This window comes from Petaurus breviceps, unplaced genomic scaffold, assembly GCF_028583685.1.
Source record: "Petaurus breviceps papuanus isolate PSGF00001 unplaced genomic scaffold, PetGlider_PUasm1.0 37, whole genome shotgun sequence".
Classification (NCBI taxonomy): Eukaryota; Metazoa; Chordata; class Mammalia; order Diprotodontia; family Petauridae; genus Petaurus; species Petaurus breviceps.
This window is the reverse complement of record NW_027186296.1, coordinates 64188584-64206919: the sequence shown is the minus strand read 5'-3', so window position 1 is coordinate 64206919 and position 18336 is coordinate 64188584. Positions and strand designations below refer to the sequence as shown.

Sequence of the window (18336 nt, the reverse complement as noted above, 5' to 3'; positions counted from 1 at the left end):
TCAGTATTACTTAATGCAGGTTGGACAGTAGAGGAAGGGGGGAGTATATATCAAGTGCTTGCTATGCACTAGTCATAGAACTAAGCACTTTACAAGTGCATCTTATTTGATCCTCACAATGCCCCTGTGATGTAGGAGCTATTATTATCCCCATTTTACAGTTAAGGAAACTGAGGCAAACAGAAGTTGAGTGACTTGTACAGGGTCACACTGCTAGTGTCTGAGTTCATTTGAACTCAAGCCTTCCTGACCATCAGCTCTGTCACCTGGCTGCCAGTAAAGTCAGAGATAAATCAAACATAACGTGATCCAAAAATGAAACAAGAGTACAAAGTGAAATATATCTTTCCCCCATAAATCAACAAAGGACTGGAGTAAAGATTATTAGCTAGTCACTCAGGGAAGTTCCAAAAAAGGACTCAGGCTTATAGATTGAGAGGTCATCTAGCTTAACCTCCTTATTTGAAACCTCAGCTTTCGGAGGTTAAGTGACTGACTCAGGGTCACAAAGGTAGTAAATACCTGAGGAAGGGGATTTGAACTCTGGTCCTTAAACTACCAATCCAGTGATCCTTTCAGTATATTATGCTGCTTTTTATCACTCCTTCAGGTTTGACTAACATAGATCCTGGCTAGGAGAGTGGACAAAGCTCATGAATTTAGAACTTTGAATCAAGTTAGTCATACTGTGTTACCTTGGATAAGTCACCAAGCCATTTTGTATGTAGTGTTGCTGTGTGTTGTTGTTTCACTCATGTCCAACTCTTCATGACCCCATTTGGGGTTTTCTTGGCGAAGATACTGTTATATTTTGCCATTTCCTTCTTTAGCTCATTTACAGATAAGAAACTAAGGCAAACAGGGTGAAGGGACTTGTCCAAGGTCACATAGCTAGTAAGTGTCTGAAGCCAGATTTGAACTCATGAAGATGAGTCTTCCTGACTCCAGGCCTAACACTTTACCCACTGTGCCACCTAGCTTCTCCTTGCACATAGTAGGCACTACATAAATGTTTATTCCCTTTGCCTTCTCTTTTGTATTGCAATTATCTCACATACCCAAAGAAATGGTATAAGATCTTCCTTCTTCCTCCCTCCCTGCTCCTGCTATCTCCCCTCTCCCCACTTCAGTACACAGGCACACCCCCCCATATACACACCTTTAGAGGTAGTATGATCAGGTGTCAAGAACCCCAGACTCAACAAATATGGACTTGAGTCTCAGTAATTCTGCTCATTATCTAGGTCACCTTAGGCAAGTTTTTCACAAGTCTGAGGCCCAGTTTCCTCAGCTATAAAATGGAATAGTGAGACTAGGTGAGCTGCACTTTTCCAGCTTTAACATTTCGTGATGCCTTGTCTTGCAGTATGTCGCCCTTTGCTGTCCTTCATTGCATGTGTCCATGTACTGTCTCACTAGAAGTCTGTAGGCACAATTAGCTCCCTCTACTAAAGCTGGTGCTAATGCAGGCCAAGTCATGGGTTCTCAGGTAGTGCTATAGACCACTTCTCAAAATCCAGCCAGCTGTCTCATAAATGTGTGGCATGGATCAAAAGAGGGATGTGGGAGAAGGAATAAATAACACAACACAACCCAGTAACAGCACTGGGAAAATGACTCTAAGCCAGGTGTTCTTACCCTGAAGTCCATGGACATGTTTTTCTTTGTAAAAAATATTGGATAATTACATTTCAATATAATCAGTTTCTTTGGTAATTAAATGCATGTTATTTTATGCATTTAAAAACAGTATTCCAAGAAGGGATCCATAGGCTTTACCAGGCTGCCAAAGTAGTCCATGACACAAAAAAGTAAAAAGCCTGTCCCTAAAGGGAATATTTTTCTGATGGTACATCAGGACTTTATCTTGTTCTCAGTGAGATACCAAAGGCCCAGAGACCTTACCCTTCAAATCAGTATTCTCCAAACTTTTTTGATCTTTTATTTCTATCAGTAAAAATAAATGAATATGAAAGAGCGCGCACACACACACACACAGAGTGTCTCTGAAGTCTGGACACATAGGCAATCTCATAAACAATGCATATTTTCAAGAAATAAAATGAATGAAATTTCCAACATTTTATTTAATTAGCATTTCGTAGGAAGACATAGGAGACACATAGGAAATCTCATTAATTAATTAAATTAAATTAGTCTCATTAATATGGAAAATAGTCTTCAATAGCTAATGAAAGCTTTTATTCCATATGAAATTGTCATGGCTAAAATTTATGCTAATTAAATAAAATGTTGTTGAAAATTTCATTCATTTCATTTCTTGAAAATATGCATAATGAGATTTTCTATGTGCCCAGACCTTAGGGACACCCTGTATATGTACATACACATATACATATATATACATATTAAGTTTTGAATTATATACATGTATTACTGTGCAACTCAATTTATTCAACTAGAAATAAAAGTGGGGGCAGGGTTGACTCATCAGAAATGTAGAGCTTGCCCTTTGCCTTCTATAGCCAAGAAGTGATCTGGGGGGAAGGGAGTGGTTATGCTGGGAGGTGATGGTAGTGGTAGAAATTTACCCCATGTTGCACAGCTGCTGTAGGTGCCCTGTAACTTTCTAACTGCCCCAAGGGACTGATGGGTGGGGCAGGAAGGGGGTAATGGTGCTTGCACAAAGGCAGAAGAAGGAAGGGAATGGGGGAGTTTTGAGGAAAGATATGTGAAGGGTAATCACAGTTATGTTGGGGATAATCCCAGTGATTGGCTGCTGCAAGGAGGGTAGAATTTTGACTCATTACCTGTCCTTCAGTTGGTAGATCATGTACCTCTTGGGGCCATGCAGGAGCCCCATATGGTCATTCCACGATCGGTGTTGATTCAAATCACACCAGGAAGGTTGAAAAGCCCCAGTGTCTTATAAAGGTAAAAACTAAATTTTTATTATATATGGAATTCATCGAGGAAAGAAAAGCTTATATTTTTAGGAATGAAAGAGAAAAATCAGGCAAAATTAAGGTCCACAGTGCCATGTACATCATTATGGCAGTACCATGCCAGGATAGCAAGAAATCAGAAAGGTTGGCCCCAGGGAAATAGATGCAGCAGGCTCCCCAGCCCCAACTTGTGGGCACAGCATGCACGTGCTTGGCCCATGGCCCACACCTGCCAATAAAAATTAAGAAATTGATTTCCTTTTGTTTGCCTCTGAGGATAAAGCTCTTTTTATGAGACAGTAAATGGAATCCCACTCTGAGCACTGCCGGATTTTTAATTGTATTTGTTGTGCTTTCACTTACTCTGTTTTATGAGTTCTCATTCCAGCTTTGTTGGTATGAAGCTTACCCTCAGGGATGAGTCAGTGTTTGATTTTTATCAGTGGAAAAAGGTTGGGATTTTTAGACTATTTCTTTAATCTGAAGGTTGGGGCTATCTTTTTCTTTTGGAGACATTAAGGAAACACAAAGTACATCCAGGTTTGTTTTTATACTCTGTACTGGCCTGGATGAACTACGGGATTTAGGAGACTCTTTTTCACCAATTGGTGGTCTTGACCTAGCACTTTGAGGAGTTGAGGATTAACACTCAGCTTTCAATCAGACTATGAGGAGGGGATATTTTGAGGTAAATTGCAGTGCTGAGAGCTTTTCAATTCAGTCTTTGCCATGTGTGTTTGCTATAGGAGTGTATGTGTGTGTGTCTGGTAGTATGTTGTCTGAATCAAAGATGCTTATACAACCGTGAATTTGTCAAATCCTGAAATAATGCTTGTGTACCCTCCTTCCTGAAAGAGTTTTCTGGAAGAGGTGGAAAGGGCTAGCTCATTGCCTGCCAGATAGAGCATGGAGGTGGATGGCTAGACTAAGGGATTTCTTGAGATCCATTTTGGCCTTCAGTTCTATGATGTATACAGGAGTGAACTTTGTCTTTATAGACAAACCAAGATTTGTGTAATAGGGAATTGTCCATAGATGGACTTCTGTAGTGATTATCCTGATTTGGTTAGTCTATTGAGGTTCAGGCTACCTGTTGTAACTTTAAAGACATTTGGCCTTTTGTCTTTAAGTATAATTTGATATATTTAATTTGACAATCAAGCACTAACTTTGTTCAGAGAATTCTACTAGTGAGGAACAAAAAGACTGAGTGAAATGGTCTTGTACTTGTCGAGCTTACTATTTTGTCCTTCATTTCTTAACATGTTCCACTCACACAACTAGGATCATGGAGGCCAGGAAATGATAACTGATTTCAAGAGAATTTGGCAATTTTTCATCTCCCAGAGTATAAGATACAGAAATCTATAATGTCAAATTAGAGATAGTTTTTTTGAAATAAAATTCTTTGGTAGAGTTGGGATGCCAAGCAAATTTCCATAATATCAGGCTACTGTTTGATAGAATTTTCAGGGTCCACACATACATTCAGTCATACATAGAATTTCAGAATTAGAAGGGGCCCCTCAGTGCCCCTCTATTCTAACTCACTCTGGTGTAACAATTCCCCATTACAACATATTGGGCAAGTGTTCATCCAACCCTTTGCTTTAAGATTTGCAAAGTCAGGGAACTCACTAATTTCAGAAGCACCCCATTCCACATTTGGATAACCCTAATAATTAAGAAATCTCCCTTTTAGAAATCATAAATTAGCCATTTTTCAATTTCTACCCACTATTCTTAATTTTGTTTTCTATAACAAAGCTTAATAAGTCTAATCCCCCTTCAGTATAACAGTATTAAATCTGACCTCCATGTTAAACAGCCCCACTTTCTTCAATCATTGTATTATTGTTATTAATCATAATTATTAACAATAATAGCACCTATCTCCCAGAGTTATGAAGATAACAAGAAATATTTGTCAAACTCTTTGCCAACCTTAAAATGCCATGCAAATGCTATTTTTCTTCTTATTATTAATTTTTTATTATCAATAATTAATTATAATAGCTACCATTTATAAGGTTGGGAAAGTGCTTGATGGGTATTTCTTTTTAGCCTCTCAATAGCTCTAGGAGGTAGGTTCTATTATTATCTCCATTTTACAGATAAGGAAATTGAGGCAGACAACAGTTAATTGACTTACCCACACTCAAACATCTAGTAAGTTTCTGGAGCTGGATTTGATGTTACAGCTTTTTGATTCCAGGCCCATTTCTCCATCCATTTTTCCATCTAGTTGTTCATATGGCAGGGACACAAGGCTGTTGTCCTTTGGGCTCTTCAGATAACTAATTAATAAATTGATCAAACAATTAATGAACTGTCATTAAGTCCCTTCTAAGTGCCAGAAATTATGCTAGGTGCTGGGGATACAAAACCAAAACAATGGAAATATCCCCTGTCCTCAAGCAGCTTACCTTCTATCAGTATCTTTACTGTACCCCCACTATGATCTAACCATGTCAGAATACAGCAGGACAGTCAACTCCTTCTCCTTAGATGTTTTACCTTTCTTAATGCAGTTTAGGATGAGGTTATCCTTTTTGGCTAACATATTACACTATTGAATCATATTAAGCTTGCAGGCTCCTCAAACCCTCAGATTCTTTTCAGATGAGCTTCTACCTAGCTATGCATCTTCTGTTTTGTACTTGAGAATCTGATGGTTTGGAATATGAGTGTGAAACTTTATGTTTATCTTGATTCAATTTTATCCTATTAAATTTGGCCCAGTGGGTCTAAGATCTGTTTTGCATTCTGACTCTGCTGTCTAATGTATTAGTGATCCTTTCCCAGCCATGTGCTATCTACAACTTTGTTAGGCATATCATCTCTGTTTCAGAAGTGTCCCATATATTGGCATACAGAAGGGACAGAAATAGACTTTGTGGACCTTGTACCACATCTCCAATGCAAAAGGTGACACTGGGCCGAGGCTACTAGGTAGATGCCTTTGGAAAATGGTGCAAAATTGGTCCTGAGGTATGAATGATTTTAGTTGGGAAGCTGCCGTTTGCTGAGCGGTGCCCTGTGTTACTCACCTCTTCTGTCTTGGACCCTGCTAGATTTACCCATGGTCAATTGATAAAGGCCTTTTGTAGGATCTGGAAGGGCATCCTGAGAACCTCTAGGCTGTAGCTCTCCTTACTTTGAGGAGCCTTGACGAGCCCATATCTGTAATATCCCTGTGGTCCAGTCATCAGATTTGAGCTCTTTTGGGCACAGAAAAGCCTGATCAGTTATTCTTATCAGTTTAATTTAGTGTGTTTAGGAAAAAAACCCCAAAAGAGCATCCCACTATGTGTGATCATCTGAGAAAAGGAGAGACAGGAAAGAAAGGCATGAGAGCATGGAGATTCTGTGTGGTCTGTGTCGCTGTAGGGAAAGAAAAACAAATAAACACCTGTTGGAAGCATCAGGCTTTCCCTAATTACCCAATTTATCTATTATTCTATGCTTGGAAGAACAAAGACCAATGCATGTCTCAAAATAACAGCAACAAAACCCAACAGGTTGTTGAAGAGATTAATGTGAAGAGAGCTGTATCCCCTTGCAGAGCTTTTTCAAAAGCTTGAACTTAGTGAAAAGGCTTCGAGGTAGTTTTTTTTCCTATTTCTTTTTGTTTATTAGAGCCACATAATAAAGTAATTGTGCAATTAGAAATGGATTAGTGACAGGAGAGAAGCAGGGAGCAGGTAAAAGATGGTCTCTGTGTGTGTCAGGAACTCAGATACAGGAGGATTTACTCATTTTCTTGACCTGCATAGCCTCTGGCAGCTTCAGGAAAATAGAAGACAACTCCCTAGACATCTGAGGTTTTCTCCATTTTTCTTTTCTCCTTCAGTATCTTAATAAGATTCTGTGCTCTGTTTATTGAGATAGGAAGAGGAAGTGCTTCCCCCTTCAGGGCCTCCATGCTTCATTAAGATTTTTGTTTTTGTTTGGCTGTGAGAGGTGCCTCAAAATAGAGTGGACAAAAAGAGGAAGAGAGGAAAGGAAAATGGTCCAACAGAGGCATTATTTTCACTTTGTGATCTTCATAGAGCCCCAGTCAACTCCTGGGTTCTCTGTCTTTGAGGTGAATGGACAGTGAGTAGCAATACGCATAAATGAGAGTGTGTGGGTGGACAGTGGACTTAGCATCTCTGGGGCACGCTAACAATTTAAGGAAAACATTTATCAGTGTCGGGAGGTACCATGGCATCTATGTAGATTCAATATGTTTAAAGATCCTTTAATGGACTTACCAGCCCCCTCCTCATTCCTTAGGTGGCAAATTCTAAACATTGTAGATAGTAATAAATTATGAAATGGGTAAAGTATCTTTCATAAATAAGTAGTAGATGTGGAGCTTGGAGCTGAATGAACTCTGAAGTAGATAAGTTCTTCTCAGTCACAATTCTCAGTCATATACTTTTACTTTCAATAGTAATGGATATGCTCCCTGAATAGGGATGTGTCTATACTCCCTGGCTTAATTGCTACTAAGTCTTTTGTTGCCCCTCATTGAAAAGTCCAACCAGCCATTTTATTGAAGGTCATCGAAGGAGACATTGAGCACTTAGAGACTGATACCAGCCACTCACTATGCCACCCCCCAAGGAGTTGTAATCAATTAAGTAAGTGAGACAGAAGACTCTATTTAAAAGAAATTATGTAAAGACAGGTTATTTTCCTGGGGCATGTATTAGGGATATGCCAGATCCCTTCCCTTCACCCAGGAATTGTCAAATTTGACAACTTTTGTCCACTGCTGATAATTCACATGGGGATAAATGCTACCACTGGAGGGAAGTTAGAAAACATGGTTAAGAATGATGAAGTCCTGGCTAAAAATCTAAATACCTTGGGGGACACAGGTGGTATTTTTATTGCTGCCATTCTTTGAAAGTAGGGGTTTCTGAAGTGAAAGGCAGATTTGGTAAGTAAACAGCTGCCTGAGAGGTTAGTGTTTGAAAAGAGTATTTTTCTGGAGATTGCCTTGGCAAATGATGGACTATGTCTAACGAGGGCTGATAAAAATAATATTTGCCTGGAGACTTGCAAATTTCATCAGGTGGGATTTAAATTGAAAAAGAAAGGGGAAAGAAAAAACTGTCCTCATAGATCTGATGAACCTGGTACCACACAGAGAAGCATGTATGACAGGAAGAATAGCAGAAGAGAGGACCAGTGATTCCCAGGAGATAATATTTGAGAAGGGAGATAGCAATGAAACACATGGCCTTATATATTTATATACAAATATGTAAAGAATGGGTAATAAGTGGGGGTGAACTACAGGCAGCAGATTTGGCTACATAGATTCCATTGAGGTTTGGTAAGATGGGACTCATGAGTACCACTTGGCTCTAGAAAGAATATACCTTATTTTAAAGGAATAAGATAGATGAAAGGGTGGGAATAAGATAGATGTGGGGTGGCTGACTGAAGTTGGTAATTCTTAAGATTTTGCCACCATTGAGTTTTGAAAGATCTTGGAGAATTGGCACAATCGCTGTACCTCTTCATTTCAGCCCTGGCACTCACTACTCAGAAGTACCCTCTACCCCTGAGATCCCTCTATCTGATTGGAGGGTAGAGGGTTCCTTGTAGAACCTCCATGTAATGAGAGAACTACATCAGCCATTTCTTTATACTTTTGTGCCATGTGCCCCCCTCCAAACCAGTACTTTCTCTCCCTCTTTTCCAATTTCCTTTTCTGTGTTGTCTTCCCAATAGAATGAAAGCTTTTTGAGGGTAGGAACTATCTTTATTTTTTGCTTGTATTCAGATACTTACTGCCTAGCACATAGTAAGCACTTAATGAATGCTTATTGACAACTTTTTGCAGGACTAGAAAATGGCAAATATTTGGTACCGTTAAATAAGAAATCAACAACAACCAAAACCAGAATGGATTCTGCAAATTATAAACTAGTCTTGGTAACATTCTAGAACATCTTACTAAGTTTGTAAATGCTTAGAAAGAGAAGCAAGAATCACTAAAAGCCAGCCTTTGATTTTTTTTATTATCAAAACAGCTATTCCATATTATATAGATTTTCTTTTCTATTTTCTTCTTTCAATAGGCGATTAAATTGGTAGATGATGGGGACACTGTAGAAACAGATTCCAGCATAAGATATGACAATATCTCTTATTCTATATATATGAATAAGATGAAGACACATGGTCTAGTTATATGAATTTGGAATTGATTCAATGACCTGACCTAAAGAGTAGCCATTAATTATTTGATTTCAACTGTCTTTAGCATAGTTCCCCAGCAATCAGTCCTAGGGTCCTATTATTCATCACTTTAATCAATGACTTGGATAAAGGCATAGATAACATGTTTGCCAAAATTTCCCCTGACGTAATGCTTGGAGGGATATCTAACATGTTGGATGAAAGAGGCTGAACCAAAAAAGATTTTGGCAGGTTAGTCTAATGGGGTGAATTAGATAAGATGAAATGTAATATGGATGCATATCAAATTCTCCAATTGGGTTGACAAAATCAGCTTCATGAATACAGGATGGAGTAGGTAGGGAGAGACAACAGCTGGTTTGAAAAAAAGATCTGGGGGTTTAGTGGGTTACAAAATGTCAACAGTGTCACTCTCTCAGTTGTATGAAATGGCAGTCAAAAAAAGTTATCTCTCTCCTAGGATGTGATATGAGAGACATAGTATCCTATATGAGAAAAGTAATATTTCTTCTCTGCTGTGCTCTGATCAGGCTATGTGTATAGTTCTGCTTTTTGTCCTAGGCACCACAATGTAGGAAAGACAGATGAGTTGTAGGATGTCCAGAATAGGGCAAAAAGTATGGTGAAATGATTGGAGAAAAAGCCACATAAGGATCAAAGGAAGGAACCAGGAATGTTTGCCAAAGGGAAGACTTGAGAAAGACATCACAGTTGTCTTCAAATACTTGGAGGGCTGTTATATGAACCAGGGACTAGATTTGTTCTGTGTGGCCTTAAAAGTCAGAATCAGAAACAATGATGGGTTCAAGTTTCAGAGAGGCAGATTTTAGCTTTATACAGAAGTGAAGTCTAACTTCCTAACAATTATAGCTGCTGTCCCAAAGTAGAACAGGCTGCCATGGGAGGTAGTAAAGTTCCATTTTCTCTTCATTGGAAGTCTGATTTCAAGCTTTAATGGATGATCAGTTAAGGAAGATGCTGTGCAAGGAATATGTATTCTAAGTTTGTAAATGTTTGGAAAAAAAGAAGCAAGTCTGTTTTTAATTTTTTTTTAATAAAAGCAGGTTATGTAGGCTTTCTTTTCTTTTTCTTCTTTCAATAGGTGATTAAATTGGTAGATGATGGGGATGATGTAGAAACAGAATGGAGCAGTTGGCCTCTGAAGGCTTTTCCTGGTCTTAGATTTATGATTCTGGGAAGGTTATATTAAGTGTCTCCTATGTGCTTTCACTTTACTAGGCACAATGGGAAATAAGAAAAAAAGTATAAGACTTGACACATACCTCAGGAAGCATGTAGTCTAGTGGGGATTGCAAGACACAATCATGTTAAACAACAACAAACAATACAAGGTATTATATAACAAAGGCAACATGATATAGTGGGAAAATCCAGGCTAGGAGCTCAGACACTGTAGTTTAAGTACTTGGCTCTGCCACTAAGTAACTGGGACCTCTTTTCTAGCTCTGTTACTAACTTGCTGTTGGGCATTTCACTTAATTACCTAGGTTACAGTTTCCTGACCTATAAAGTAAAGGTGTTGAGGCATAAATTTCTGAAGCACCCATTTTTATGATGTATGCACCCCCCCACACCAGACTTTTACTTAAAATTTTGTTCTGTACCTTGGGCATGTGATATTCTGTGTCTTGGTTATTTGTGTTAGGATCTTATTACCCAATTAGTCATTATATTCCATGAAGGCTGGGACCACATCACCATCATCCTCTTCATCCACATCACTATCTCTTACCTAAACTTTTTTTTTGTCTTTTCTGGTGCCTGCCAAAGTGCTGTATAACAAAAGGTGCTTATTTCACGTCATCAAATGGAACTAACGTGAGATAGGTTGAAAGAGGAAATGAAATGGACTTGACTCTAGAAGGCTGGACTGTTGTTTTTGCTGTAATTTAAAAGTTTTATTTGAGAGAGAAAGAATGGGGAGGGAAAAAGGAGAGACTAGGAAAGAGTGAATGTCTACAGGAAAACAGAAATACATTCACTACTCAGAGAGGATTCCTTTAGAGAGGCTTATTATAGAAACAGGACTAAAGGGGACCTTCAGATGTCATTTAGTCCATACTGCTGTATTCAGGAAGACTTGAAACTAAAATGAACTAAATCAATGGCACGTCCCTACCACTATACTTTCAGGAGAACAGTTCCTTCTGTCATTCATCAGTCCTGTGCATTATATAAGACAATTGTTCAAGGGGCAAATTCTACAATGGGTCTCTAAGAAACTGTTTTTATTGCTGGGCAAGAAATTATTACAAACATTTAGGCAACAATGTATTGCAGCTGTTTCACATAATCTCCGACAGATTCCAACATTTGTCATGGCCTGGGCCAAGCACTCTGATGCTTGTGGGGTAAAATGGAGAGCCATTAAGTTGCATTTGCTGGCCTTCTCTTTCTCATAGCTTTGCAGGTATCCTTCCTTCTTTCTTGAAACTTTGCCTGCCACTTTGTCAACAGAAACCTTTTTCTCCATTATCTTTGACAAGTTGGCAATGAATTTTAGCACTGGAAACAGTTTTTGAGTCTAAAAACTAAATCACAGCATGTACTTTGTCTGGTGTCCATGTGTCTAGCGGACTGGTCATTTCTAACTGAGGGTTTGCTGAGCCACAAACAATTCCAGCTGGTACAGTTTATAGCACTGCCACACATGCCTATCAAAATATTGTACTATCAACAGCACTGTTGGGTGGTATGTAATACTCTGGTAATTCACCTCATAAGCTTCCTTTTGGAACAACCTTTTAATTCCCCCCACCTCCGTACCCCTGGGCTTCTCTCTTGGATTGGGGGTTGGAGTAGGGAATGGGAGTTGAAAAGCTTATAGTGTTACCTGAACCCACCTGTGAGATCTGAGTTGGTGCATAAAGGGCTTACACCAGGCTTTTGTTGTTCTAGTTTAGAATTCTTCATTAGGCCATTGGAAGCTTGATGTATATTATCATAGAGTTATAGGGTTTTAGAGTTTGAGGGAACCTTAGAGGTCTAACTCAAATCACTGCCTGATGAAGGAAACCCCTCTACAAAATCCTGACAAGTGGTTTTGATGGCCCTTATCATTACCCTTCACGCGTCTTTGGCTTTTATCTGTCTCTTTCCTTTGTGCTGTACATTTGTAGTTTAGGGGGTCTGGGTGAATGATTATGGGCAGGTGAGGATGAACAGAGAAGAGAAAAAAAGATAAAGAAATGACAGCCTTCAATATAGTGATGATAACGTTTTAACTTGAAAATTATTCGTCTTTGTTTCCTCCAAAGCGCTGAGCACAGTGCATAGCACATAGCAGGTGCTGGATAAATATTTGTGGAAAGAAGGAAGGAGCAAGGAAGATTGACTGAGAATAAATTGCATAGTTCATACAGATATAAACAATATGCAAACGAGATGCAAACCACATGCAATTTTAAAATATGCTTTGTGCATTTTTCCCTCTTCCCGACCCTCCCATTAGAAAAATCCTGTGGAGACAAATCATAACTTTCTTCAAATCCTTTTTGGAAGGAGTAGGAGTATACATTTTAAATAAATAAATAACAATAATACCTTATGCTTACATAGATTTTTCTTAGAGTCCTTTCAAATATATCAATTTACCCTAAAAAATTACCTGTGAGTTCAGCCAGGGCAGGTATGATTATTCCTTACTTTATAAAGGAAGAAACTCACTCAGAGAGGTTACATAGTCTGCTGATATCCTAGCAAGTAAGCAGCCAAAGTTGGACTGGAAACCAAGTCTCTTGACTCCTAATCTGGCGCTCTTTCTAGCACACTTTATTTTTATCACGACTAAGTTTCATCTCATTAGATTTGGGCTATCATTCTAGCTTGTCAAGATTTTCTTGGATTCCAGTTTATTTTTTCCATATAGAACATTAGCTATCTTCCAGGTGCTTGTCATCTACAAATTTGATAACTGTACCATTTAAGTGTTCATCCAAATCACTGATAAAAATATGGAACAGAATAGGGCCAAGGACAGAGCTCTGAAGCACTTTGCTAGAAACCTCCCACTGGGTTGGAATCGATCATACAAGTGAGATTTTTTTTTTCAATTAGTCTTTTAAACAGTTGAATTCACTAAGCTATACTATCATCTAGGTCATGCAGTTCCATTTTTTTTGTGCCTTTTGGAGGGCAATTGGGGTTAAGTAACTTGTCCAAGGTTACATAGCTAGTTTTTTAGTGTTAAGTGTCTGAGACCGGAACCGAACTCAGGTCCTCCTGACTCCGGGGCCGGAGCCCTACTCACTGTGCCACCTAGCTACCCCTGCTCCATGTTTTCTAACTCAAAACTTTTACTAAAATGTTAAAAATTGTTTTAACATGTAATTGGGGAAAAATAAAATAATATAAAAAGTTATTAATGAAAGAATGTGGAACAAAGTACAGCTAAGATATTATCCTGCTCAACGTATCTAATAACATTGTCAAAAAAAGGAAATGAGGTTAGTCTGGTATGACTTGTTCTTGATTAACTCATTCTGAGTTATAATGATCATCACTTCCCTTTCCCAGTATTTACAAGCCATCTTATTAATCAATCCATCAGTGATTGATCTTTATTTAATGTGTTTTAGAACCTTGCCAGGAATTGACGTCAAGCTCCTCTAGGGTTAGAAGAATCAAGTTTTTCCTTTTTAAAGATTGGAACACTCATCTATCGCTGTCTCTGTCTCTGTCTCTGTCTCTCCTCTCCCCTCTCCCCTTTCCCACTCTCTGTCTCCTATGGCCACTGTCAGCTTCCCTTGTAGATACTGTCTGTCTCTCTGTCTCTCTCTTTCTCTTTCTCTCTGTCTTACAAACACTCCTGGAAAAGTGGCTTGGCAATCATACCTACATCCACAAGTTTTCTCAGTAACCTTGGATATAGTTCATCAGTGCTAGGTGACAAATTCATAAAGGACACTTTGGTGCTCTCCTAATAGTTTCCCACTTATCTTGGTTTTCAGTAGACTAATTATCTGTTTTTTGTCTTATTATCATATTTCTTGGGAGAGAAAACAGAAGCAAATGGGAATTGAACAGTTCTGCCTTCTCTCTTAGTGGGTATTATTATACAATTCACCCCACTAAAATTTTATCACTTCTTCCATTGTTCTCTTGCCTACAGCATAAATGTGAAGTAAAACTCCAGAAAGGGTCTTTTTAGTTAACACAGGTTCATTCTTTCTTTTACTATTCCTGACACTGTCATTACATTCTTTTGCATTTATCCTCAGTGCCTTGTCCTTGATTTGGTTTAAGTATAGGTCTCTTTTTCAAAACAGAGAAGCTGCAAGGAATAATGGAAGGCATACTATGGAGACCTGGGTTCAAATCCCACCTTGGTCACTTACAACTATGTGACCCTAGGCAAGATACTTCACTTCTCAACTTGAGTTTACTTTTCTTTTAAGATAAGAGGGTTGGGCCTGATGGCCTCTAAAGTTCTTCCCAACTATAAATCTCTGATCCCATGAGAACTATGATTCTGATATCTGAATTAGTCAATAAGTCTGAGTTACTCCTTCCCCATTTATTTTCTCCTATCAAGGTCATTTACTTTTATCAACTCAGAGAGTCCTTTTTTGTATTGTATTTAGTAAAGTAGATTATTAGGGAAGTGACTTGCACTGCTCAGTATTCCATGACCATGCTATTTCTTTTTAATGTAATATAACTTGATGGCTCTGGTAATCATTTTTTCTTTTCCATTGTGACAAAGACTTCCTGATACCTTGATTCTATCCCTCACTTTGAGCTATTATGAGGAATATCTAGGAATCAGCAGAGGCTTTTGTCGCTGGTCTTTGTTCTCAGGTTAATGGGTAGTGTAGTGGGAACAGTGCTGATCTTAGACACAGGAAGACCTGGGTTTGAATCCTGTATGACCCTGGGCAAGTCACTTAATGTTTTTTCAACCTCAGTTTCCTATAAACTGGGGATAGCAATAGCACCTATCTCCCAGGGTGAGGATCAATGAAATACACTCAAAATACTTTGAAAACCTTCAAATTCTATGTAAGTCTTAAATATTATTATTCTAGACACAGGGTACTGGAGGAGGATGAGAAATGTTCCAGATGTGGGTGGGGGCAGGAGCAAGGAGATAAACCTTGACTGATGACCCTACTTTCTTTGTATTGTGACTTGTGCAGGTCCAGTGGCTGTAATCAGTGGTGAGGAGGATTCAGCTAGCCCACTACACCACATAAACCATGGTATCACCACACCCTCATCGCTGGATGCTGGGCCGGACACAGTGGTGATCGGCATGACTCGAATCCCTGTCATCGAGAACCCTCAGTACTTCCGACAGGGACACAACTGCCACAAGCCAGACACGTGTGAGTACTTGAGTAGAAGGGTTCCCCTTCTGAGGGGGAGGGGGTTGGTTTGGCCAAAGATCCAGCATTGGGGGTTCTTGCACTAGGGATTCATTCTCTGCCATCTACCACTTCCTGCCCACTTCCAAATAGGCTCTCCCTGACTGGCTCTGGAACAGATGTGAGGAAGAATCTCTATTGTGTTCCGAGTCAGCAGGTGAGGAAAAGATTCAAAGCACTGTGGAGGGAGGGCCTTACCTTCTGCTGCCTTCAGTAGCCTCCTGTCCTCCTGCCTGTCCCAGGGTACACTCAGTGATTTTCCCTAAGGTGATCTATTTATTTCCCAAGTCAGATAAAGCTCAGAGGAGACTGGGAAGAGGGGTCAGAGACAAAGGGTCTGATCTGATGAGGAGAAGGGAAGAAATAAATGAGACAAATCCAGGCTGTGATCCGGTCTGTGGCTTTACTACAGATGATCTATGTCAAGCCAGAGTATAATGTTATGAGTAAGCAAGGATCTTGCAAAACCTGTAACATGGTAGAGAAGGAATGAATAGAAAGGAAAAACCATTCGAATGCAAACATTCTCTAGCTTCTCCTCATAGTGGGGGAGATTAGGCTTTGAGTGTGCTGTTGGCTGTGTTCAGTTATAAACCTAGTTATATACATGGATAGACAAGGACTCCCAGAATTTCTAGAGTCCCTTTGCCACTTTTCCAATCTAGCTTACAGGACTCAGTTCTTTTTCATTCCTTTGCATCTCTTCTTCTTGCCTCTCTGCTCCTTGTTGTCTCCTTTCTTGGATACTTGGACTTGCCTGAATGACTCCTTTCCTAAGGAAATACTTGTCCCTAATGACTGCATCTCCTCTCCAGAGTCACTCTGTGAACAAAAGAAGCAAATCCCTATAGTTTTGCTAGAGGAAGGGCTGGGCATTTGGTTGGAGAATCCAAACATCTGAGGCTTCTCAAATGTTACTCAGCCATATATAGATAATGGGATCTTGGAATTAGACAAAAGTTGAATCCAAATATCACATTTTATAGATGAAGAAATGGAGGGCCAGAGAGGTGGAGGGAACTCCACTTCGTGCCCTTCTCCACACACTCAAGGCTGCCCATCTGCCTTTCAGCTATTTGAAAGTGAAGGCATATTGCTGCATTAGGTGATTTTTCTTCTTGCTTGGACAGCTACCTAATTTCTCTTATACCTTAACCAAAGTGATTCAGGAAAGGAGGTTTATTCAGTACTGCTAATGCCCATTCATTTTGGGGTCACAGTAGGATGGGTATTTGGCAACTCTTCCCTAACTCTTTTCTGTTACTGATAAGACTTTCAGTGAGCTAGCTGAAAGAGGTAAGGGAATGGGCTTGGTCCAGCAGTAGATATATGCAAACCCGAACTGTTGGGGCTCAAACACTTGCTATCTCCTGGTTCTAGTAAAGAGACTTAGATTCTGAATAATGGCTATATCAATGGGAAGTGGAGGGAAGGGTGGGAGGAGGGCAGAAAAGAATGCATATTTTAGGCATATTCTGTGAAAATAATGGCATAGTTTTGACTCCAAGCCCTTTCCTGAGACCAGGCTTGTTCTAGACAACTCCTGGTCCTTCTTGGGTGTAATGGGAGAATAGCTTTTTTGTGGGGTTATTGGTACCACATTTCATTCTAGAGTTGATTATCGTAAGTTTTCTGGGGAGGCAGCTGTCTTTGATCAGGGATTTGGGAGCTACTGGGTTGGAGATGTTCACTCTAGCTAAGTCTTTGTGATCCAGGGGCAGAATAATCTGATCATTATTTACAACATATTTAAACACCAGTAGTGAAGCAGGCTCTTTATGCTATGTGCACATTATACCCTGAGGCTGGTAGTACACTGACAAGTAGGGGTGAAGGGAGAAACTAATAGGGATCATTGGCCTGAATTTTCTTGCCAGTCAAAGGATTATAGAATATTAGAGCTGATAGAGAACTTCAATTTCTCAAAGGTTATACCACTAGTCAGTGGTAGATGTGACATTTGAACCCAGGTCCTCTGATTCCAAATCTAGTGCTCTCTCTGCTTTCTTACCAATGTATAGAGGACCATAGGTATGATGCCATCCCTGCAGCTTCTAGATTTTAGGAGAATTGGAGACTTGTTTATATTGTTTTTGTTTTCGTTGTTGTTGTTTTTTCTTATCAGGTCCCCCTGGAATTATTTGCATGAAGATTCAGTATGTAAAATTGGCATTGAGGGTCCTCTATGGGAAAAATAGATTTTGAGCATGAGGGAGGCTTAAAGGTCAGGGGTGGAAAACCTTATCAGAAGGGTAGAATAATATGGTTGTAGATTGTAAAATAACCTAGGTATAAGAAAAGGGCCCTTCTCAAGGGCCCTTACATTCTGCCCTATGAAAGAACAGGGGATAGTTCCCAGTTTCCCCCAGAAAACACGTGTAGTATGAAAAGCACCACACAGGAGCAGTGTAGTCAGACTTGGCTAATCCTCTTCCCTCTGTTAATCCTCTGGATGATTCAGAGGCACACTGATGGGAGCACCCCACTTCTCAGTAGAGATTTACTAGCTGAGACAGCAAGGGCTCTGATTACAAAGACTTGATCAGTCTCTGAGAACAGACTCCAGGACACATCCTAGGGTGCTATGAGACACTATCATAAATAATTAAACCCAAATGCTTCTTGGCAGATAAATCAGTGGAGTACATTTTGTGATGCTACAAGCCAGACTACAACCCCTGCTTTTGGAGGAGTGGTGAGGGAAAGAGAGGTGGCTAACAGGGGAAGAATGCTCATTTGGTGGGCCCCCAGGGATCTCACAGAATGATTCAACAAACATATCAATTTAATCAACACATTATGGGCAAGACATTGTGTGAGGCACCGGGGAATACAAAGATGAA

The 18336-nt window shown here is 39.6% G+C and overlaps 1 protein-coding gene across 6 annotated transcripts in view; it reads left to right on the top strand.

The window, feature by feature from the left end:
• The window catches only part of NTRK3 (neurotrophic receptor tyrosine kinase 3), a 462765-nt gene that overhangs the window by 276641 nt on the left and 167788 nt on the right, over nucleotides 1-18336 (top strand). For all 6 annotated transcript variants that reach the window (XM_069098548.1, XM_069098546.1, XM_069098547.1 and 3 more), the window contains one exon: nucleotides 15266-15454. In XM_069098548.1, coding sequence (XP_068954649.1) covers nucleotides 15266-15454 — 189 coding nt within the window. The remainder of the gene's footprint in view (nucleotides 1-15265; nucleotides 15455-18336) is intronic.